Source organism: Lachancea lanzarotensis, scaffold LALA0S02 (assembly GCF_000938715.1).
Source record: "Lachancea lanzarotensis genome assembly LALA0, scaffold LALA0S02, whole genome shotgun sequence".
NCBI lineage: Eukaryota > Fungi > Ascomycota > Saccharomycetes > Saccharomycetales > Saccharomycetaceae > Lachancea > Lachancea lanzarotensis.
In genome coordinates this window covers 732992-755796 of record NW_019212880.1, presented here as the reverse complement: position 1 = coordinate 755796, position 22805 = coordinate 732992, and the positions used below count along the sequence as shown (strand labels likewise).

Genomic DNA, 22805 nt, shown 5'->3' with positions numbered 1-22805 from the left:
GGTGAGGGGTCTCCTAGGACTAAGAATTGAAGACGGGCGAAGAGAAGATAGAGTGTGGAAAAACGGAAAAAGTACAGCGGCGGGGACGTTAGAGTTCCTGCAATTCATGGCACATCTTTGGGGACGCTAGGCTTCACTTCAAGAGGGTGATGCCAGGGTTACGAAGGAGAATTACAGATAACTATATACGAAACCTTGGCAATTGAGCGTGTTTCTGGTTATTGAAGGTTGGTAGAAGTTCAGATGATTAGAAATACTTTAATCACTCATTGTTGTGGACCAGGAGCCTAGCAATCTCGACGTTGGTCTCTAGCCCCATTTGGAATGGAAAGAGTACATCACTTTGTACGTATATGACATTAGGTCACGTTGTATTTTTGTAAATCCACTCACATCACTGCTTCCAGTGACCATAGCGGTACGGCTCGCACGACGTTCACTAATCAGTGAGCTTTAATGAATGACTGCAATTATGATCATATTTGACCTCCACTCCCAATCCGAATTGTTTATCATCCATAAAAGCAGGAAACGTTTTCCCCACCATCAAAACAATAATAAACGGCTTAATTATATCGAAGCTCCACCCAACGTATCAGACAACTTCGATTCGGATTTTACGGCCTAGATATCACCGATGTACGTCCGAGAAATTGATTGAGATTGTTCTTGAATTATCGATCACTGAATACGGTGGCAGTTTTATCGATATAATTAAAGCTTAAAATTATATCGAGAAACGCAGTACTCATCGTTTTAACAGTAGAATAAACCACCCACTACTCATCCTCCACCCATCAATTATATGTTCAGAGCAACTTTCTTGCCGAGAATCGTGACGCGTGCATTGCCCACTCCAAGATTTGCCGTTTCTGGCGTCCCAAAAGTGTCATTTACACCCATACGGTTCCACGGTCATGTGCATAAGCCTAAGGTGGGTGAGGAATTGAACGTCACATTCATTTTGAAGGATGGAACACAGCGAAAATACGAAGTTTGTGCAGGAGACTCGCTTCTGGACATTGCTCAGGCTCATAACTTGGACATGGAAGGTGCTTGTGGTGGATCTTGTGCTTGTTCCACATGTCACGTGATCGTCGATCCAGAATACTATGATGCTTTGGAAGAGCCCGATGACGATGAGAATGACATGCTGGATCTGGCTTATGGCTTAACAGAAACCAGTCGGCTGGGTTGTCAGATCAAAATGAGCAAAGACATCGATGGAATCCGCGTGGCTCTACCAGCGATGACCCGCAACGTCAGCAGCTCCGATTTTGAATGAATAAACCACATAATCGAGATAGCAGCGCTTACTCTCAAAAAGCTTGTTACTCTAGTCCCATACATTCTCACTCTTGCGTTTATTCATTCATGTAAATATAAAGTGCGTACAGTGCGGTGTATGGGTGTGTTGGCTGGCTCACTTCAAACTCGTGGATAGTGATTATGGAAGCATGTGTTCAATGTTTACAATTATTTAACCCAACAACATATCTTTACCACTAGCTCATCTCAAGCGCTCCGACAGCTGTAAAGGCGTTCTCCTCAGGTTTTAAGCGTCATATTCCACAAGAGTACGTTTGTGCTCAAAACCTTGGTTTTTTACGTGACTTCTGTGATCTTTTTTCGACCGTTTTTGACCTGACAATTCTGAAACCGATTTTAAACACAATGAGCCACACGAAGATCCCTGGAATATCGTCTCATAAGAGACCCTTGGGCTCACCGGAGCGCCTCGGCATGTCCAACAAGCGGGCCCATGTTCTGGGAGACGTTACGAATACGATAGCGTTAAGTGAACATTTCAAGAACAGTCATCGGAAATACACTATGCCGTCTACTTCTGTGGCAGATCCAAACATGCGACTTATGAACAGATACTACTATGGAGATCCGAAGGTAATTGAGGAGGTTAAGAAAAGAGAACGCAAAATAGCCCGGGATATTCAGCATTTCCGGAAATCTATTGTGGAGATTGATACAGAGACAAGGATAGTGCGCGAACGAGATCTGCCGGATCTAAGATATGAGACATCGAAGAAAAATGCATTGTGCAACGAACTGCGAAAAGAACTGATAGATTTCACCACTAAGCTCGATGAAAGGGCCAACGACTGTGAAACTTTGAAGAGAGACGCAGAATTTGATCTTCGACACATCCAGCTTAAACACCAGGTTGCACTGCAAGAGATTCAAAACGAATTGGACCTGAATATCACTAAATGTACTGCCGAATGGGATGCTAAGCTGCGAGAAATTGATAACGAACAACCCGATCCGGTCGTTCTCGCTGAAATTGAGAACCTGCAAAAAGAGAAACGTCTGCGTGAAACGCAAGTTGAAGCATTGGCCGCCAGTAATGCATCAGCATGCAAGATGAAAAGCCAGGAATTGGATCTACTGTTGGAGAAACTTTTGACAGAGAAGAAAGAACCGTTGCACGCATTGCGGGCAAAAGGCGAGGAAATTCAAAAAGACAACGATATGCTCAAAAGGGAAGCAGAGTCAGTAAAAGATCAAATTGCCCAATATGAAGATCGTTGTTCTGAATTGATGCAACAAATTTCGACAGTAGATTCGCTAATCACAGAATGTATGAACGAACGAACAAAAAATGTCGAGGCCAAGAACAACGCAGAAGCCACATATTTGGAGTGCAAAACAGCCACTGATGTGATCCAGGAAAAGGCTCTTGTTATAGAAACACAATACAATCAGGAGTTTGATAAGATGGAAAAAGAGCAGATTAGAAGAAGAGTCATGGAAAACAGCATTGACGAGCTTCGTGGTAAGATTCGGGTTTTCGCATTCATCGGTGATGAGCTCGTCGAAAACTCAGATGTGGACTATTCCTCAAAGACAATTTCCTTGAATGAGACAAAATCTTGTTTGTTCAGTAGGATCATACCACGAAAACTTATTAGCGAACAAGAGCTGATTAACCAAGAGTGTGAGCCTTTTTTTCTAATGTGTTTGAACAAACAACTCAATTTCAGCCTGTTGTCTTCCCCCACTGGTAGGCAACAGCATTTGAAGAAAGCATTTTTAGAGTTCCTCCTCACAAAAGAAAGTAAAATCATGACGCAATACGTTTCTCTCTCTGAAGGATCAGAATCTTGTGACCTGTTTCTACCAATAGAACAGAATGCGAAAGAAGATATCCAGCTCGTCTTGAAGAAGGACGCTATTGAAATCAATTCAACTGTGCTTGAAATGCGATCTACACAAGATGTAAATGAACAATCAGCTTTCCTGGAAACCAATGCGGGGTCTGGAAATGTTGGAATTTTGAAGGCAGAGATATGGAGAGACCAAATTAAATGCTGTGAAGCTTACTACCTGGAGATCAACGACCCGTCGACGATGGAGAAGTTGGCCAACCTTCGCGATACCGCTCCTGCCACAAAGCCGCCCTTGGCTATAATATTACAGACGCTTTTGTTGAAAACAAAATCTCTTTTCCTTTTCAATCTTTTCGACGGCGGTACAGCGAAAGCCAGCACCCTACTGGACAGTGCATGCCACATCAGTCATCTCGAGGCGTCACAGACGCCTACGTAAAAAAGAGAATTGTAAATAATCCAGATTTTTATAATGTTCCGACCTTTATATGCACAACAGAAATATGGTAACTTGAGGTGCAGATCGAACTATTCCTTGGTGAGAATTTGCCTTATCAACCATTTTAGCTCTTCTCCGCTGCCCACATTCTTATCGTCGACAGGTGTGAAGTTTGGCTTTTCTTCAAGAAACTCCGGCAGATCATCGATACTACTCTTCATTTCGACAAGTTCGTCGTCGTTCGTTAATCCGCACATATTCAGGTCCAGCTGAGCACCAGTTGGTGCTACCAGATTTGGATAGATGGTCAGGGTTTCCGACATTTCCACATTCGATATCGACCTTATATCATGGATTGGTTCACCATCTTCGAAAACTTCGTCTTCATCATTACTTGTAACACCCTTGTAAAAACCTTCGTCATTCAAGTCATAGTAATCAGAATGATATTTTCGTCTGTAGCGTACAGTGTCGATTGCGGACTCAACCACATTTTTGAGGTAGTTTTCAAGAGCCAGGGTCATGATTTCGACACAACGACCATCGACAGCACCTACCAGTCCATGCTCGCGTGCTAAACTGATCATTCGGAGATACAGAGAATCATTATCGGGTAAAGAGTAACTTTCTGTTGCCAAAGGTGCTGAAAATCCATTAACGATTTCCTGAGACCACTCTAGAGGCGTTTTCAAGTTGCTGGCTTTTACCCTTTTCAGAGTTTCCGGGTTTGTTACTATCGGTATCTTAGGAATGGTGTTGAGTCTTGCTTGCAGCACGGAGCATAACACGAAACCACGTTTGCCCGCTTCTTTGGTGATAGCTTTCAGTCTACTTCTATCTTCAGTCGGCAGTGACATCACTATCTTCTTATAAGTGTCAATTTGTGAGTTGTGCTTGTTTGATCTTTTCTTGCTTGCGTTGGAAGAACCGTTGTTGAAGCCCCATGAACCTTCATTTGACTCCCCCGTTGGCATTTCCCGCAACGAGTTTGCCAGGATCGCAAGCAGGAGCTGATTGTGCATTCGTATCAGGTTTGCATGGCTCAAGGCATTTTGAGAAGATTTGGAGTTCCTAGCGGACTCTCGTGGAAAGCTGAATATAAGGTCAATTTCGTTTACTAGCTCTTTCCTGGACAGTTTGCCCAAGATAAACAAACTGATGATTTGGGCGTATTTATTCCAATTATCTTTTCCTAACACCTCGGTGAAAGCTTCTACCATTGACTCCATATTCAAACGCATTGCTTGGCTATTGGTAGTATTACTAGCCGCAGTTTGGGCTCCACTGTTTGCCGAAGAAGGTGTCATTTTGGAAAAATTGACACCTGGAGTAGCTCCAGACTCCTTAGAACTGCTATCTGGCCCTCCATTAGCGTTTGGAGACTGAACCATGGACATTATTCAATGGTTCTGACCACTGAGTTCCAAATGGATATATTGAAGACGCACTGGCCAAAAAGTAGCCAAAACTGTTCGTTTGACTTCGAAAAAAAGCTTTCCGCTTTTGCTAAAAGCTCAACAATTTAATCAAGTGGTCAAGCGTCACTTTAGAGATCGTCAATGGTCGATTTTATGCTGTAATTCGTATTCTTTTTGAACTCTTGACTGATAATTGAAAAATAAGCTCCAGTTCGATAAATTGTGTATACTAGTGACAGAAAGGCCAGAAAACACCATCGACCTAGAACATTCAACAAGAAGGGTCCAGAAACCGCTTTTGAATTGATTTTGACTACTCCTAAAATATACTGATCTTAAAAATATAGTTCTTGTTTGTAGGATTCCCATTTCGACGGTAGAAATTCGTCAAATATGTACGACTTAATTTTGGTTTAAACTGATACTCACTAGATTTGCCAACCAGCTTCCAGAAACTTTAAAAAACAAACAGACCTGTGGTCTTTCTTGTAGGGTATGATTTATGTAAACGTTTCCGAGTACGGTTGAGTTTCATCAACTCGCATCTGCGACGCTACACGGTCTGCGTGTTTTAATGGCGAGTCTGAGAGTCGTGATCGTAGAAGGTTTTCGAGCTCCATGATGCGAGACTGATATCGGATTCTCTCATGATCGTTTCTGGCTCGTTCTTCTTGCTGCTCAAGCTTGACGCGGAAAATCGTCTCATTGAGCTGACGAATCTCGCCGGCCCGCTCGATTGATGCATCGACGACTTGGGATTCTAGATTCCGTATTCGTTTTTCAGCATCGATTTGTGATACCTTTGAAGACTTCAATTGCTTGTATTTGCCGTAAAGTTTGTAGTAGTGGTCGTAAATGTGTTTTGACTGCTTCAACTCAGCTATCAACTCTTGACGCACGACGAAGTATTTTTCGCGGTAGCTCATTTCCACAGACCGCTGGTGATCTTGATTTTGCTGAATGCTGCCCTGAAGTTGTTTAAGCCTCTGCCCGTTCAGATCGAGATCTTCCAAAAGTTGCAGGTAGTCGTCTGTGACAGCCTTTGTTTGAGATGGAGCATCTCGCTGCTTGAGAGGCGAAGGAAACTTTCCAGGAAGATCTGCGGATGGCAGTTGAACCCCCGTTTCTTTACCAAACAGCTTAGAGATCAAAGGGTCGCTGAGATTTGGAGCAGTAACTTTGAGACTGTCTTCTTCCCTGTCTGGCAGAAAAGTCGAGTTCACACCGCGGGCTTTTAAATTCAGTTTATTTCTGCGAGCTGAAAACGTATCGGTACTGTCATTATGCAGTGCAGAACTGTGCTCAGCGGGCACATTGTTTCTGCGGTTTCGGCGGAGATCGCTCAATTCTTTGAAGTCAAAATCGGATTCCGCGTCTTCGTCATTTAGTAAATCATATCGCTGTAAAAATGATCTATTGGACGAAACGGATGTTGATCTTTTTCTTGTTCTTTCAGATGACTGGTATTCCACACCGTCCCATTTTTTTTTGGGCATCTCACTGTTTCGTCTAAGCCTATAGTTAGTGTCGTCCTGTGAGACTTCCTTAAACCGTCGCGAGGGCGATATTCGACGTCCAAAAAGTGCATCCATTGTCCATTTGTAGATTCCTCCAGTGTTGTCATCACCATCAACACTGTTTTCAGCGTATTTACGACCATTCCACATCGTATGGACCTGAAAAAAAACCGTGACAAGACCTGTAATGCTGCCGAATATCAGAAACCAGCTCTAATGGCAGCAGCTAGATTTACAGACGCTTACTATTGTGATTTTCGTGAAAATTCCACAATGATGAGATGGACAACATCAATGCCATGTATTTGATGTATTGATATTTGAACTGCCAACAAAAAGTGAAAAACGAACAACTTCAGTACAAAAGAGGGCCAATGGCTGAGGAGACTCTTTACAGTGAGGATGAATGGCTAGTTACGGTAAGAAATGGCTTTTTAGAGGTCTATTTTGAGCAGGGTTTGGTCAATTGTGGCCTTGCTGAAGGCTATAACGAATTTCAATGTTTTAAATTGGCTGATGACAGTGACAGAGATCAAGTTTTGTCGATATTTGGGAAGAAAGCGGGCAATGTGGTTCGAATGTGGTTCGAACCAGGCTCCGATGTTTTGCAAGAGGAGTGTGTGCTAGGAGTGAATTTTGTAATATCAAGTTTTCGGGTCTTGCCGACTCTGGGCTGGATTCTGTCCACTGACAGTGTTTCCGGAGTCCTGCACATTTTCGATACGCTAAACAATCGCTACAAGGGCCAAATAAGGCTGGATACGGAGAAGGGCGATGGAGTTTACGTGATTGGTGCGCGGGAGTTTATGGTTTTGGCGCGGAAATTTGACCAGGACTCGCTTCTTCTCAAAACGTTTCTGAATACGTATGTGGTCGACAAAGAGAACCAAATTTTTTTGACAACAAGCGTCCCGGCAGACCATCATCATTTACAAAACTGCTGGGTGTGCTGCAACAATGACAGCAACAGCGGAACAACGATCGGACCAGAGAGCCCATTTGCACTTGTTTCCAGCGACACCAAAGGTAGCTTAGTGGAGTTTTTTATCTCTGGAGCTCAGATTCCATTCCAGAAACTAACACTTCCAGAAACGGTTTTGTTATCGCGCCAAATTTGGTTCTCGGCCCCTTTCAATGTCGTGCTGGTGCTGCAGACGCCAGAGAACACAATTCGCATCTCTGAGTTCGACATCATCACGAGCCAAGAGACTCGAACGGCAATGCTGTGGAACGGTGCCGACTCATACTACAAAGAATCAGGAGAAGAAGAGACCCGGAACCAAAAAACAGACGTGCTATCACAGGTCCACAAACCGTCTTCTTCTTTCTCGTTGCTACAGTTTCTCGGCAAAATTCCTCTTGCTCATCGATCGGTTCTGGTTTTTATTCCCAATCTGTCGCCAAACGTTATTTTGACCTGGCAAAACGAAACTCTAGAAACGTGGCAATGTCCGTCCGCTGTACTAAAGGTCTCTGCGGCCTCAGCTGCCGCGAATACTCTACGGGTCGAATGCCGCGCCAGGGCTTCAAGTGGAGCGACCGAAATTTTTCACATTGAGATTCCATAGCCCAGGTCCAAAAAAAAAAAAGGAGACCCTGTCGACTACGCGTGGTGCTACCGGCCTTAGCTGCGTCCTCTCAGCCCTTTCCAGTAGTACTTACTCGACAGCTTGGCACTTTATTCAAACCGTCGTCGTGGTTGTGGCGCCTCAGAACACGGCGTACGACCGGTCCGCGAAAAACTCAAATGTCTCGAGCGTGGTATTAACTACTTTTGGATTCACCAACTGGTAAAAGACAGCTACGAAGATCAGATTCAGGGCGTCCTGGGCACTGCTAGATTTGTGAATGTACGGTCCAGGAAAAGATGATCGAAACAGTAGATTTCGTGATCTCCAATGATGGACTTTCTTGAAAGTTGAACAACACTTTTTTTTCGTGGTCGCTGCTATTGATATATAAGGTTAAAGAAGCCTGGCAGGATTGAAGAGTAGTGTGAATTCCCAGATTTTGGAAAACCCAAGAAGCCAAGTCTAAGCTCTTCAAACACTAGTGCCGGCAACTTTGTTCACTCCGTTCCATTCGTTCTTTTCCCATTGAGTTGCACTAGTCATAGTCCGGATCATTCATTTTCCAGCAAGCAGATCATCGGAGGAAACGTTCTGGTCTGAAGTTGGAAATCACTATCGCTCATCTCTCGCCATTCCTTTCACTGCCTTTCTTCATGACAACTTACGACAACATCCAGCAGGGACTTATTGTCACTGCCAAACAGACATACTATCCAATTGAGCTTTCCAATGCTGAATTGCTAGCACATTACGAGACCATCCAAGACTACCATCAGGACATATCCGCGAACGTAATATCACAATCATGCAAATTCAAGCCGGATCCTAAGCTGATCGAACAACAGCCGGAAATGGATTTGCATCAGACCCGTCAGCAGGTTATGACGGTTCTATTCGAGCTTGCAGTCAAGACCCGCGTTACCAATGGGATTTTTTTCCATGCTGCTCGTCTGTACGACCGTTACTGCTCCAAGAGAGTTGTTCTCAGAGAGCAGGCCAAATTGGTCATTACCACCTGTCTGTGGCTTGCAGCCAAAACATGGGGCGGTTGCAATCACATCATAAACAATATCTCAGTACCTACTGGAGGTAGGTTTTACGGGCCCAATCCAAGAGCACGTATTCCAAGACTCTCAGAACTCGTACATTACTGCGGCGGGGCCGAAGTTTTTGACGAAAGTATGTTTTTACAAATGGAAAGGCACATCTTAGACACATTGAGTTGGGACATCTGTGAGCCCATGGTCACCGATTACGTTCTGAACGTGGACGAAAACTGTCTAATCCAGTATGAGCTTTACAAAAGACAGATCGAGCATAACAAAGAATGGTTCCACAGAAAGTCTCAATCTTCAGACAGCGATGCAACCGAGGCCGACGAGGAGGAAGACGAAGACCTAGACGTAAAGATCCAATTGATTAATGTGAAAAAATTTCTTGTAGACCTAGCAACTTGGCAAAACGAGCTTCTCAAATATGAAATGTTCGAGCTCGCTCATGGAATTTTCTCCATCATCAACAAATTTACAGGACAGGAGCAGGGACCGCTACTCTTGGCGCCGCTACCGACTTCTGCGAGTCAGGACCGTCTTCTGAGAATCTTCATTCTCGGTGTGGTGAGGGCCCCCAGATCACTGCTAAAACATTATGAGGACAGTCCCGGTGTATTAGCGTTTGTCGATGCCGTGAAAGAATACTACGCGCTGGAGCAGAAAAATATGCAAATTGCGTCGCGGAAGGATCTTTCTCGTACATCAACGCTGTCCTACGACGTTCCCTCGATGCCATCTCCTCCTTACCAAGGTGGAAATTACACACCTCTGAGAAATACTTCGGCGCCCTCTGATGTCAGTATATTCAGCACTGCCGAATCTCAGCCTTCACCTGTGACTCCTGTCATGTACTCATTTGCACACAAAACGCAGTCCGGAAGTGCGTGTGGGTCCACGCTCAGCGTAAACAGCATATCGAACAAACGAGCCAAGCCGCACGACTACGAATGTATGGACCAAGACAAAGAAAACTACAACCAAAACACTTCAGGCTCGACTTTTGCCATACCACCTCGAGCCAAATTCGTTGGCAACAGTATATTTGCATCTGGTGGTACGTCTACCACCAACAGCAACCGATCGTCACTGGTATCGCTTGCCATCAGTAACGTTAATAATATGGTGTAAACCTTTCCGGACAATAGTTATGTATAGACAATTTTTAATGCGGTTTCCAAATAACTTGACATGGAGAATGAGTACAAAACTATAGCCAGCACATCACGGCCGTTGTAGCATTGCCGTTCACTGAACTTAGTGTCTGTTCATGGTGTTTCCGACTCCAAGTGTCAGTTTTGTATAAAATGATATCAATTCCATCGGTACAAGGCTTTTAAAACCAAGTTTCACGAACTTTCACCTCTACATCAAGCGTAAAGAACATAGCTACAATCCACTTCTAAGGCCTCTGAAGGATGATTGAGACGTATTATATTTTGGCGGTACTGAGCTTGCTGAGTGCTGTTATCTGCGATGACTCGCAAACATCGCTTTATGGTACATGGTCGTCGAAGTCGAACCAGGTATTTACAGGACCGGGATTTTACGATCCAGTGGAAGAGCTACTGAAAGAGCCTTCGCTTCCAGGACTGTCGTTCTCGTTCACTGACGACCAGCACTTCGAAGAGGCGATATACCAGGTGAAAGCGAACCCAAGAGATCCCCAGTGTCCAATAGCAGTTTTGATTTACCAGCACGGAACTTACGAGCTTCAAGATAACGGTACATTGACGCTGAACCCCATCGCAGTGGATGGGAGACAGTTGTTAAGTGACCCTTGCAATGATAACGGGACCTCTGTGTATTCTCGCTACAACCAAACCGAAGTCTACAAGTGGTTCACGGTGCAGGTCAACGATTACCATGGGGTCTACGAGTTGCAACTGTACCAGTCGGACGGCTCACCCATGCAGCCACTGTACTTGGCCTACAGACCACCTATGATGCTGCCAACCGAGACATTGAATCCTACAAACACCGGTAGCGGGAGCCAGCCATCGGGGTCGAAACAAAAACGGTCTTTGAGAAGCTTGGTGAGACGCGGACTTGAAAATAGACATAAGACAAACGCTGTGAAGCGCAATGAGTCTTTTGTCAGTAGTGCATGGTTTAAATGGGGGTCTCTGGGCCTCATCGGGGTGGGGTCAATTGCGTTTATCATCACATAGCGGGCGAGCAAGCGAGGATAAAACGCTAACAAGAGGTTCTGGTACCGCTGCTATCTGCAAACCTCGATACGATTTACAGTTCTATATCAGTCACATGTCGCAACGGAAAGAGAGATAGGAATACAAAAGAGCTGGAAAATAGGGGACAGATCAGCAGAGTTATGAGTGCGAGCTGTATAAAAGTAGGAATCGGACAAGATGAGCATACCATGCTATTCTTTTATAAAGTCAAATATCCTGAATTCACTGCGGCCATTACGATATATTCCTTGATACACGTGATAGTCACGCTACCTCAATTTGTCTTATGTAATCAGGATCAAATTATAAATATGATCACGATACACGGAACTTTCTGATTAGGATTAAAGGTCTTTAAAGAAAGGACTGAGCCAGACCACATCAAGTCAGCTAAGCATCTTCTCCCTACTTCTGACTCGAAGGGAATCCACCCCACTATCGTTCTGGGGTACTATTGATTCGATGTCAGCGCAACCGGTTTCCCCCAGCCAGCTAGATAGCCTAGTTCAAAAGGCTACAAGCGAGTCCATCCCACACGGAGCAGTCGATTTGACTATAGCGCTGGAAGTTTCCGATGTCATTAAATCGCGAAGAATCGGATCCAAAGAGGCCATGCGGTGTCTCAAGAAACGGATCACCACTACAAAACTTAATCCAAATACTCAAATAGCGTCTTGGACGCTCACGGAAATGTGTATAAAGAACTGTGGAACGGGTTTAATCCGTGAAATATGTTCCCGCGAGTTCATGGATTCCCTGGAACATGCCATCTTGGATAACGAAGATAACGAAGAGCTAGAACGGATTTGTAAGGGCCTTTTGCAAAGCCTCAATACGGCTTTCAAAAATGACTCCCAACTAGGGTACGTTTCCAAAGTATACCAACGTCTGGCATCACGAGGCGTTGATTTTCCGTCAAGCTCTACCAGCGATTTAGAATTGGCCCAAGCTATGTTCGACTCAAAAACACCGGCAGATTGGGTGGATTCGGATGTCTGCATGATTTGTTCGACCAAGTTCACACTTCTTAACAGGAAACACCACTGTCGTTCGTGTGGGGGCATTTTCTGTCAAGAGCACTCTTCTAACAAAATCGCGCTGCCTGATCTTGGAATTTACGAGCCCGTTCGTGTATGTGATGACTGCTATAGAGAATACGACTACAAAAGGCAGCCAGACAAGAAAAAAAGTCAAAAAAAGTCGAGTCGTCATTCTAAGAGGTCGTCGCAAAGTGCTCAGGATCAGGAAGATGAAGAAATCAGAAGAGCAATCGAGCTCTCGCTGCGAGAGTCTCGTGGAAGTGACACTTTCGTACCTACAGTTCTAGCCACGCCACCAGAACCTAGGGCCCCAAGTCCCGTCCCGGAGGAGGAGCAAGACGAAGATCTGAAGGCCGCGATCGAAGCTAGCTTACGTGAAGCTGAAGAGCAAAAAAGGCGACAGGAGTCTGTGCCTTCCAGCGCATATCCTATTCAGCGGGCAGCTCCGCATTCCTCTTACGAACTGACAGCTCCGGAAGAAGATGATATCTATTTATTCGCTACGCTCGTAGAAAGAATGAAGTCACAGCCAGCCTCAGCTGTACTCGAAGATGTGCAATTGCAACAGCTTTATCGAAAGGTTATGGGTAGTGCGCCCAAGCTAAATTATTGTTTGAACGACACTTCCCAGAAGTACAACAGACTGCTGGACGTGAACAGCAAAATATCAGATATTACAAACATTTACGATTCACTACTGGAGAAACAATTGGAAGCAATTAACCTGAACCAGCAATACTCCCTCCCGCAACTTCCCTCGGACCCTTATGCTTACTATAACGTTGCTCAACAAAATCAACCCCCACCTGCTCAAAATCCGTACGGAGAAGAGAGTCCACTACCGAATGTAGCTAAAAATTATGAATTAGCTCCTGGCAGTATTTCAACACCCATTCCTCAGGCCCAGGAAACCCCCGCTAAGCTCAACCAGGGTCCAAATTATGCGGAAGATTTACGCGGAGTTTCTATTGGCTCCTCACAGTCAGTTGAAAAAGTAAAAGCACAGCAAAGGCCCTACCCTGATGACATACAGGACCTAGCCACCGCACCTTCGGAACCGAACTACGAAGCCAATGACTTAATTGTGGAGAAGCCTCAAAAGCCACCCTATCCAGCCGACGAAGAAAATGTCGGGCAGGTAGAGTCCAAGAATTCTGCTAGTAACGGTAATAAAATAACGAATTTTGACTTTCCAACTGTTCCTGTTCATCATCCCCCAGTGAAAGAACGACAATCAGCACAATTAGAGGACACGCAGGATCGTGAAGAACTGCTCATTGAGCTATGAGGATTAGCTGACTCGAACCGATTCCAAAACACTCCCCATCTATTAGACGTTTTAATATTGATATATATATATAAGACGAAACACATAGTGAACCGTGCTGCATTCCTGCTCAACGCCATTGACCTCAAGCCCTTGACCAGCAAAAGACGAGTGATAGCAGTGATTCATAGAGCAATTTCTTCTGTTTCCATGCCACAACTCTGGCACCTGCGTTTGAGAATTTGCAACCCTTCTTCATTAGTACCTCCACCGACGGCAGCAGAAAACTCATGAATATGTTCTTTGCCGTGCTTGCGATCGAGCAATTTTCTAGTATATTCCTGAGCCCTAGTTTTAATTCGCATTTGCTTCATTTTCTCTTTGTACTTCTTTTCACGCCGCTGAGCTTTTCCTTCTTCACGCCTTTGCCATTCACTATCCAAACCCTCAGCGCTACCCCATTTATTGTATGAAAACTCCTCGACCTGACAACGCACAAAAAGCTGCATTCTAGCAAACGTTCCAGAATGGGGGTTTGGCTTTTCAAATCGGTGAAAAAGGGCCGTATCGTTGAGCTCCGGATCCGTCAAAAAATAGTCCTCTTTGCACTCGGTCTTTGTCAGCAGTGAGAATTTCTCTGGGTGAGCTTTAACACAAGCTTTGCATACCTGAAGTTTGAAAACATCGTGCAAAAGTGGATCTAACTCCGTATTTATTTCACACTCGGTACACTTTGGAGCTAGCGACGGATGTTCCGGAGGCTCTGCGTCCTCATAAAGTGCTCTACGTTCCTGCTGTGCTTTTTTCCACTCCTCTAGCGACTGGTTCTGTACTCCATCACCGCTGCTGGGCTCATCATCTGCGTTGATGAACCCCCCATGAGAGTTTTTCATCGTAGCCAAATCATACTCAATGTAGTCCTGCTTGCGAACCGTGGGTCGTATCCTATCCAAGGGTCTTTTGCTAGCAGTTGACCGGTCGAGCTCTACAGAAGGGTTTGTTCCAAGAGAGGCATCGCGAAGGTTTTGTTGGTGATGGGTGTAGAGCTTCATGGCTTTAGCTCGGTTTTCTGCGATTGTCGAGTCGACCCCCGGGGCCTCGTTTAGAGTCCGTTTTGGACGTGGTTCATTACGACTTTCGATCTGCTTGGCCTGTTCATCTCTTATGATCCCTCTGCTTTTTAGCCTTTCTAAAGCTCTCCGTCTGTTAGCTTCCTAACACCATAAAAATGAGGTCAGTACTTGCTGAAAAATGTATCTTTTTGGACCGGAAAGAAAGTGACATACTATTCGAGCCTTTTGCTCTGCGTTCATCGTCATGGGAAATACCTTCACACAGCTTTGAACACGATTATTCCAACTTTGGAAGAACCTTTAAGTTTTACCCAGATTTCTTGCATCATCTCTAGCGATGAGCTTTGAGACACTTATTTTGAATAATTCCATATCATCTTCAACGATGAATCACATGAATCTCTCTTTCGTCGATTTCCTTTACCATCCTTCCATGGTGTAGTCGTGCTCTATACCGGGTGTAACACTCGCAATGAATTTGAGGAAAACAACCAGGTATTGGTCTACTCGTAGACCGTCTTCGTCGACCTCATTTTGCAGGTCTTCCCAGTCGTCGTCTGCGGCTTTGGCAGCATTTGTCCCGCTCAGTTCGCGCCGCTTACGACTCTTAACTTCACGGACTCGCTCCATCAGCACCCGCATCACATTGGCATGTTTACAAGGATGGATAGAAACACAGGTCACGTGCGCCGTGAGAAATGGTAACGTTTCAATTGTGGCCGTCTTGGAGCGATAATCGGGGGCGATGTCCTGAAACATTTCCTGCGGGCTCAACGGTGATCCTTCGCTATTGAAGCCGACCAGATAAAGCTTGGGCACCCGATACGTTGTGGAATACGCAATGTATAAGTCGTAGTAGCGCGTGTCACCCGGCACGACAGGAAGGACGATGTCATCATCATCATCCACAACCTCATTCTCACCGTCACCGTCACCGTCCAGTTCCAAGTCCTGTAGCATCTCGTCAATATCCTCGTGTTTGTTGTGTCGGCTAACATCTATGTTATTGGTGTTTCCTCCTTCTACAACCCAATCTTCGTTGTTGGTGCCGTCGTATTTAAATTCGTCATTATTCCACTTGTCTCCCTCGACAGCTGCCACTGTGGTGAGCTGTTCGGCACGTTTCGCGCAAGGGACTTTGCGAGTGACCAGAAATTGTCTATCGGGAGGAAGAAAATCGCGGCCTTGCACGGCATTTGTGGCCCGGTTCCACTCCCATGTTGGAAACATATGGCATAAGTAGTCCCCTGCTTCTACGAATTCTTCCGGGGTAATCTGGCCTGTGGTTTGGAAAGTAGACGCGTGCGTGACAGGTGTGAGATATTCTCTCCAGCTCATCAGCTTGGATCTGATCATGTTTGGCGGGTTGATATGGTGGTCAAAGCGAACTGGAGTGTGAGTTCGATGAGATGGCCACATACGTTTGTAGCAGTTGACTTTAATTTGAGTTTTGAGTATCTAAAAAGGCTTACGTAATCCAAATGTTTAGCCACAGTCACGTGCCTATCGTACACTACGATATCTGATTCATAATCACGTGTATAAATGGAGCACGTGATCGACGTATAATACGATATACATTTGTGTCACGTGATTTATTTATGGTCACATGATGCTATACTTATGTACGAAAGTTTTGAACATCACTCTGAACGTATGTATTTTTATATACGACTTACGCTACAAAGGCATCATCATCATCTCAGATCCTATATAATGCATATAAAAGATGTATCGAAGATCTACTCTAGAAACCACTCCATTTCGCCTGTATTATCTCCAAACTGCTCTTACCATTCGTGTGGTTTTAGAGACCTCTATTTCTCAACTCTTTTGAGCCTTTCAGCATCCCTAAACCTCACATTTTGACAGCTCGACAGCAATGACTGTCAAAAATCGCAAAAGAATCAAGGCCCGGGACAACTCTCCCACACCTGAACCAAGTCATCAAACCCCTTTGAGTAATGGCAAGCATTCAGCCACAAAAAATAAGCACAACAATGGATTGCACCACAGCCGAAGTTCCAAATCTTCAAAACATGAGACTAGTGACAGGAAAAAAAAAACCTGGAAGGAATCGCGACGCATTGTGTTCTCACTAGGTGCGATCCTGGGACTGGCAATTGCGGTTTACGCAGGAGCAATTGGCAGCAAGTCTAACGCAGCGTTATTCGAAAATTTCGTCAGCTTCGAGTCGTTCCAGGAATACGTTGACGACTGGAAAGACGTGCTGCCTCAAACGTTCACGTCCATGATTTCGGACTTCCAACAGCGCAGCTCACATTCGACAACACACAAGGATCTCACTGAAAGCTTTGCCGTTGGCAAACAATTGCATCAAGATCTACATCTTCGCGATAAGCATCCTGTAATTATGGTCCCGGGAGTCATCTCGACAGGTATAGAAAGTTGGGGGCTTTATGGGGACGATGAGTGTCCCTCGGAACCCCACTTCCGCAAACGGCTTTGGGGTTCATTTTATATGCTCAAGACAATGGTTCTTGACAAGGTATGCTGGCTGAAGCACGTCATGTTGGACCCAGAGACCGGGCTGGATCCCGCTAATTTCACCATGCGTGCAGCACAGGGGTTCGAAGCCTCCGATTTCTTTGTGGCAGGTTACTGGATTTGGAACAAAGTCCTGCAAAACTTGGGCGCAATCGGCTACGAGCCTAACAAGATGGCCACTGCTGCATATGACTGGCGTTTAGCGTACTTGGACCTTGAACGTCGAGATAGCTATTTTTCTAAGCTTAAACAAAAAGTCGAATTGGATTACAAACTGACTGGCGAGAAAGCGGTTCTGGTGGGCCATTCGATGGGTTCACAGATTATCTTTTATTTTTTGAAGTGGGTCGAGGCAGAAGGTCCACTGTATGGGAATGGTGGGCCCGGTTGGGTGGAAAAATACATCGATTCTTTTGTCAATGTAGCAGGTACGTTGTTGGGTGTCCCCAAAGCCGTCCCGGCCTTGATAAGTGGAGAAATGAAAGACACGATTCAACTCAATGCTCTGGCCATGTACGGTCTTGAAAAGTTTTTCAGCAGAAAGGAAAGACTTGATATGATTCGGACCTGGGGCGGTGTGCCGTCGATGTTGCCCAAAGGAGGATCTCTGATTTGGGGTGATCACCAATTATCGGTGGAAGATTCATCTTTCAACGCGACTAGGTCGTTCGGAAGCTTCATCAAATTTGAGAAAAAAAACGAAAACCCTTTCCACCAAAACGGGTTCACCATGAGCGAAGCAATTGATCTTTTGGCAGATATATCTCCTTCATGGCTTCGCAAACGTATGGCCGATCAGTATTCATTTGGGTACGCCAAGAGTGAAGATGAAATGCAAGAAAACGAGCGTCATCATTCACACTGGAGCAATCCGTTAGAAGTTCCATTACCGAATGCTCCGAATCTTAATATTTACTGCATTTACGGTGTTGGAAACCCGACTGAGCGTGCTTATGTCTACAAGCAAGATCACGAGAGTTCGGAGCTTAACTTCACCATAGATTACGAATATCACCAACCCGTGGTGTTAACGGATGGCGATGGTACGGTTCCCCTTGTAACACACGCAATGTGTCAGAAATGGGCCCAGGGCGAGAGCCCGTACAATCCTGGAAACTCTACGGTAAAAGTGATCGAAATCAAGCACCAACCTGATCGGTTCGACATAAGAGGTGGGGCCAAAAGCGCAGAACACGTTGATATTCTGGGGAGTGCAGAATTGAACGAGTATATTCTGAAGATTGCCGGTGGCATCGGAAACACAATAGAGCCCCGTTCGATTTCCAACATGACTCAGTGGGTAAATGAAATGCCGTTTCCCATGTAATGGATACTAAAACTGAGGTTTTCATCGTCCTCTGTCAGCGGAATACTTAAAACTACGTCAGAACTGACATCTCGACCAAAAATGAAGCTAAAATAGCCCAGGAACTTGCATTTAAAAGAGGGCCACGTCCCTCGCTCATTAAAGGGCTTTTTCAGATCTCAATCGAACGGTTTCGACCCTCCAACTGGCATAACCAACACACCCACGATCATCGGGTTTCTCCTCAACATCAATGTCGTTCTGCACGAATATATTCTAGATTTGTCGCGTCGCCAAAATGAATGAAAACAAACACGTCAAGTGAGTGAATGTTCGCGAACTTATCCGTTTCACAGAAGACAAAAAGCTTGCAAGCTCACAAGCTGTTTGTTATTTACCACTCTAGCTACAGCTCCTACTGCATTTTGCTGCGCCTTTGCAATTTTTATAGATCGTCGAAACTTTTTTAACATGACCGCAGAGTTTGAACGACAACCTTTGGGTAGGATGTCTGAATCGAGAATGAACCAACGTAATGGGCCGACGATGACCGAATTAGCTGGCAAACCCGGTGCACGGAAGCTGCCATCAATCACGTCGATGATCCATGAGGATCCAGGCTTAGAAGAACGCTCTACAGAAGTGCAAAACGTTGATTTCGACGATATTTCGCGCAAACTGAGGATTCGAGTGCAAATGGCATATTACAAGTACCGCACGAAACAGACGCGTCTAAGTTTCCGCCAGGTGGCCAATTCCAGCGGCCAATTAGGAAACTCGACGCCTAGTGGTGCATTAAGAAAAGAGAAAGAAGGTGGTCATCGAGTGGGTAAAAAGACGGGCATATTTGCATCACAGCATAACTCATTAGTCGGTGTGGCAAAACCCACACGCAGACTAGTGATGTCACAGGGCTCGTTGCGCACTCCAGTCAAACCCTCTTCTAGTAGCGCACCTAACGGCAGCGGCGGGGGCCGAACGCCGCTGCGAACGCTTGACGCCAACCAGACCACTCCGATGTCCGTGAAAGCCGCCAAATCTCTCATAGATCTATTCACCAGTAAGCATTGAAGCTGCACACCCTCATACACACCAGTCTACCTGATGCTCTACCTGAAAACACCCCCATCAAACCGTTTGAACAATACTCATGCGGGTACTCATGCGGGTACTCATGCAATATGCACGTCGTAAAAGCGGCTCGAGCCTCTGTTTTCTCTCTCGTTCCGGTAAACAGAAAACCGTTAATTGCGGCGAGTACTCGTATTCGTAATCGTACTCGTCACCTTTTCCTCGTTTAATCGATAGCCAAAACACTCCAGGTATAAAAACCGAACTTACGGGAAGAGTTCAAACTTCATCGATCCAAGCGGAAGAAGTGATAACTTTCATTGACAGCAGGACGAAATGAAATTTGTGTTTATCGTGGCTATCGTTGCCGCAGCATGGTATGCGATGGAAAAATCCTTGTACACTTGGCTACCCACGAACTACGTCTTCGAACCTCAGACCTTGGAATCTATTGCCAACACCGTGATCGCTAGCCACAAGGCTCTGGGCGACGATTCAACCACTGAGGCATTGCTAAAGGACGTCAGAGAGGCATTGGCCGATCATTACGGCGATCAGTACATCAATAAGTACGTGAAAGAAGAGTGGGTTTTCAACAATGCTGGCGGTGCGATGGGCCAGATGTTGATTTTGCACGCTTCCGTGTCGGAGTATCTGATCTTGTTCGGCTCCGCCGTGGGCAACGAAGGCCACAGCGGTGTCCATTTCGCGGACGACTACTTCACTATCCTCAAGGGAACGCAATACGCCTCGTTGCCCTGGAATCCAACCCCAGAGGTGTACACAGCGGGAATGACCCACCACATGCACAAGGGCTACGGCAAACAGTACGGTATGGACCGGGAGTCTTTTGCGCTCGAATATGCACGCGGCTGGATTCCATGCATGTTACCATTCGGGTTCCTCGACACTTTTACCAGTACTTTGGATTTCTACACTTTATACCGCACGATTTACCTCACTGCTCGCGATATGGGCAAGAATTTGATTTTCAACCAAAAATTCTGAATTCAGGGCATAAAAATTGTCGCAGCAAACAGAGTCAAATGGGTAGGGGTTCGCAACATAACGAAAACGATGGCGATAAAATTGGGATACCAAACACAGCTTTCCTCGCTCTAGAGTCTCTGATTTTTGTCTGTCTTTACTTCTTGCGTTTAATGTCACTTCTGACGGGACAATCAATGTAAATATATATGTATATTATGTATCTACACTTTACAATTTACACGCTTGAACAACGATTCAAAGACGAGACAATCCCTGAGGTTTCTGACGCTTATAGGCGTTTGTTTCAGTAGCCCTGGTATTTTCCAAACCCGAGGTTTGAAATGAATCCTCATTTAGCGGAAGTGCAGCGACTTTTGGTGCCGGAATCGCCGAATTTGTCTTCGCCTAGCGTCGAGTTCATTCCACAGCTTTACTACGCTATTCACCAGTTAAAAAAGGACCCCAATAGCAGCACAGCATCTCTAGAAACTGCAACATCGTCAATCCGCCATCGATTGAAGCAATGCAAGGCTCATTTGGCACAAAACAATGAGTGTCGAGAGTTGCTCAGTAGCACGCCTGCGGAATGGGACGTTAAGCTAGCACAACGTCAAAAGGACTTGGACGCAAAACGAGAACTATGCCGACAACTGGCACTTCAAGTGGAGCGCCTTTAAGAGCGAGAGGAAGAAAAATTGGGATAAGAAACTCGAAAAACGATATAGGGAGTGGGGCCACTGGCCCTTCAATTGGGCTACAAGAATGGTATGAAAACCAACTTTACGATCACAGACAATGCCCTCTGAACTGTGGTCCTGGGGAAAAGACCGTTTTTTTGAGAGGTAAAATCCTTAATCACTACCTACGTGAGTACCTGGAACTTTCTACGAGTACATGATAGATCACTACAAACGAGCTCTGAAATTTCAAAAAATTTTCAAACTATATCAAATTTCAATCAGAGATCCTATAAACTAATCTTTGGGAAAGTTAGGAAACAGTTGACCGTTTTTGAACCCAAAACTCCCACATTCGGTACATTTTCAGTCAATTTCATTGTCACCAATGTCTTCCACGGCCCCACTTCCCTTAGGAGACTTTTCCAAAATTCCCACAATCCCAGGTGTTTCGCCAATGACGGAATCGCAACAGAAAGAATCATTTTGGTCGTCAAACCCAATATTCAGCTACTTGAACAACGTGTACAACAACATCCACTCACACAGACAGTCTTTGTCGTTGACTAACCCAGGAACTATCGAAAACTTGAACAAAGAAGTGTCCAGAGATGTTTTGGTGGGCCAATACTTTTTCACCGGTTTGAGAGCAGATCTCAACAAGGCGTTTTCTATGAACCCTGCATTCCAAACCTCGCATACATTGTCATTGGGGTCTGCAAATCTACCCAGCTACGCATTTTCGGCTTTGTTTGCCAACGACAACATGTTTATCCAAGGTAATGTCGATAACGAGCTTAGCGTGTCTGGAAGACTCAACTACGGATGGGACAAAAATAACATCACTAAGGCCACTTTGCAATTCTCTCAGGGCCAACCCAGCATGTGTCAGCTTGAACAGGATTACCAAGGCTCAGACTTCTCGTTGAACTTCAAGTCTCTCAACCCATCCATCTCCTCTAAGGGTGTGTTTTCTGGTGTCGCTGTTGGCTCCATCCTCCAAAGTGTCACACCTCAATTCTCTTTGGGTCTTGAAACCATCTTTAGCAGAGGTCAAGCCGGTATGCCAGCTGATGCTGCCGTCTCCTATGTGACCCGTTACGTGGCTCCAAAGCAAGATTGGATCTTTTCAGGTCAATTGCAAGCCAATGGCGCTCTTGTGGCCTCTTTCTGGCGTAAGGTTGCGGAAAACGTAGAAGCTGGTCTAGAAACCAGTCTACAAGCGGGAATGGCTCCAATCGCTGATCCTGTTATCGGCACACCAATTGGCATTCAACCTATAATCGAAGGTGCTACCACTCTAGGTTGCAAATATGAATACAGACAATCGGTTTTCCGTGGTTCTTTGGACTCCACCGGTAAAGTGAGCTGCTTTTTGGAAAGAAAGATTTTGCCTACTCTTTCCGTACTCTTCTGCGGTGAAATCGATCATTTCAAGCAAGAAAGTAAGCTCGGTTGCGGCTTGCAGTTTGAAACTGCTGGCAGTGAAGAACTGCTAATGTTACAGCAGGGTCTAGATCCCAACGGTAACCCCTTGCAGGCTCCAGTTCAAATGTAAAAGA

At 45.3% G+C, this 22805-nt stretch overlaps 15 protein-coding genes across 15 annotated transcripts; 11 read left to right on the top strand and 4 right to left on the bottom strand.

Moving 5' to 3' along the window:
* Positions 1–805: 805 nt before the first annotated feature.
* YAH1 (LALA0S02e08240g1_1) lies at positions 806–1285 on the top strand (the record flags this gene model as incomplete). Its single annotated transcript, XM_022773927.1, has 1 exon — positions 806–1285. The coding sequence occupies one exon, from the start codon at positions 806–808 to the stop codon at positions 1283–1285; it is 480 nt and encodes a 159-aa protein (XP_022627404.1).
* Positions 1286–1674: 389 nt separating this feature from the next.
* Positions 1675–3564, top strand: LALA0_S02e08218g (LALA0S02e08218g1_1; the record flags this gene model as incomplete). Its single annotated transcript, XM_022773926.1, has 1 exon — positions 1675–3564. The coding sequence occupies one exon, from the start codon at positions 1675–1677 to the stop codon at positions 3562–3564; it is 1890 nt and encodes a 629-aa protein (XP_022627403.1).
* An 89-nt stretch (positions 3565–3653) lies between these two features.
* HFI1 (LALA0S02e08196g1_1) lies at positions 3654–4961 on the bottom strand (the record flags this gene model as incomplete). Its single annotated transcript, XM_022773925.1, has 1 exon — positions 3654–4961. The coding sequence occupies one exon, from the start codon at positions 4959–4961 to the stop codon at positions 3654–3656; it is 1308 nt and encodes a 435-aa protein (XP_022627402.1).
* A 521-nt stretch (positions 4962–5482) lies between these two features.
* Positions 5483–6649, bottom strand: BBP1 (LALA0S02e08174g1_1; the record flags this gene model as incomplete). The annotated part of the gene is made up of 1 exon (XM_022773924.1): positions 5483–6649. The coding sequence occupies one exon, from the start codon at positions 6647–6649 to the stop codon at positions 5483–5485; it is 1167 nt and encodes a 388-aa protein (XP_022627401.1).
* Positions 6650–6873: 224 nt separating this feature from the next.
* Positions 6874–8067, top strand: LALA0_S02e08152g (LALA0S02e08152g1_1; the record flags this gene model as incomplete). The annotated part of the gene is made up of 1 exon (XM_022773923.1): positions 6874–8067. The coding sequence occupies one exon, from the start codon at positions 6874–6876 to the stop codon at positions 8065–8067; it is 1194 nt and encodes a 397-aa protein (XP_022627400.1).
* Positions 8068–8723: 656 nt separating this feature from the next.
* Positions 8724–10250, top strand: CLN1 (LALA0S02e08130g1_1; the record flags this gene model as incomplete). Its single annotated transcript, XM_022773922.1, has 1 exon — positions 8724–10250. The coding sequence occupies one exon, from the start codon at positions 8724–8726 to the stop codon at positions 10248–10250; it is 1527 nt and encodes a 508-aa protein (XP_022627399.1).
* Positions 10251–10537: 287 nt separating this feature from the next.
* On the top strand, positions 10538–11290 carry ROT1 (LALA0S02e08108g1_1; the record flags this gene model as incomplete). Its single annotated transcript, XM_022773920.1, has 1 exon — positions 10538–11290. The coding sequence occupies one exon, from the start codon at positions 10538–10540 to the stop codon at positions 11288–11290; it is 753 nt and encodes a 250-aa protein (XP_022627398.1).
* Positions 11291–11773: 483 nt separating this feature from the next.
* VPS27 (LALA0S02e08086g1_1) lies at positions 11774–13639 on the top strand (the record flags this gene model as incomplete). Its single annotated transcript, XM_022773919.1, has 1 exon — positions 11774–13639. The coding sequence occupies one exon, from the start codon at positions 11774–11776 to the stop codon at positions 13637–13639; it is 1866 nt and encodes a 621-aa protein (XP_022627397.1).
* Positions 13640–13803: 164 nt separating this feature from the next.
* RAD14 (LALA0S02e08064g1_1) lies at positions 13804–14931 on the bottom strand (the record flags this gene model as incomplete). The annotated part of the gene is made up of 2 exons (XM_022773918.1): positions 13804–14832; positions 14905–14931. The coding sequence occupies 2 exons, from the start codon at positions 14929–14931 to the stop codon at positions 13804–13806; spliced, it is 1056 nt and encodes a 351-aa protein (XP_022627396.1).
* Positions 14932–15111: 180 nt separating this feature from the next.
* Positions 15112–16047, bottom strand: ATG3 (LALA0S02e08042g1_1; the record flags this gene model as incomplete). Its single annotated transcript, XM_022773917.1, has 1 exon — positions 15112–16047. The coding sequence occupies one exon, from the start codon at positions 16045–16047 to the stop codon at positions 15112–15114; it is 936 nt and encodes a 311-aa protein (XP_022627395.1).
* A 526-nt stretch (positions 16048–16573) lies between these two features.
* LRO1 (LALA0S02e08020g1_1) lies at positions 16574–18526 on the top strand (the record flags this gene model as incomplete). Its single annotated transcript, XM_022773916.1, has 1 exon — positions 16574–18526. The coding sequence occupies one exon, from the start codon at positions 16574–16576 to the stop codon at positions 18524–18526; it is 1953 nt and encodes a 650-aa protein (XP_022627394.1).
* Positions 18527–18976: 450 nt separating this feature from the next.
* Positions 18977–19576, top strand: NRM1 (LALA0S02e07998g1_1; the record flags this gene model as incomplete). Its single annotated transcript, XM_022773915.1, has 1 exon — positions 18977–19576. One exon carries the CDS (start codon positions 18977–18979, stop codon positions 19574–19576), a length of 600 nt encoding a protein of 199 aa, XP_022627393.1.
* Positions 19577–19912: 336 nt separating this feature from the next.
* Positions 19913–20584, top strand: ERG2 (LALA0S02e07976g1_1; the record flags this gene model as incomplete). Its single annotated transcript, XM_022773914.1, has 1 exon — positions 19913–20584. One exon carries the CDS (start codon positions 19913–19915, stop codon positions 20582–20584), a length of 672 nt encoding a protein of 223 aa, XP_022627392.1.
* A 323-nt stretch (positions 20585–20907) lies between these two features.
* Positions 20908–21243, top strand: CSE2 (LALA0S02e07954g1_1; the record flags this gene model as incomplete). Its single annotated transcript, XM_022773913.1, has 1 exon — positions 20908–21243. One exon carries the CDS (start codon positions 20908–20910, stop codon positions 21241–21243), a length of 336 nt encoding a protein of 111 aa, XP_022627391.1.
* Positions 21244–21631: 388 nt separating this feature from the next.
* TOM40 (LALA0S02e07932g1_1) lies at positions 21632–22801 on the top strand (the record flags this gene model as incomplete). Its single annotated transcript, XM_022773912.1, has 1 exon — positions 21632–22801. The coding sequence occupies one exon, from the start codon at positions 21632–21634 to the stop codon at positions 22799–22801; it is 1170 nt and encodes a 389-aa protein (XP_022627390.1).
* Positions 22802–22805: the final 4 nt, after the last annotated feature.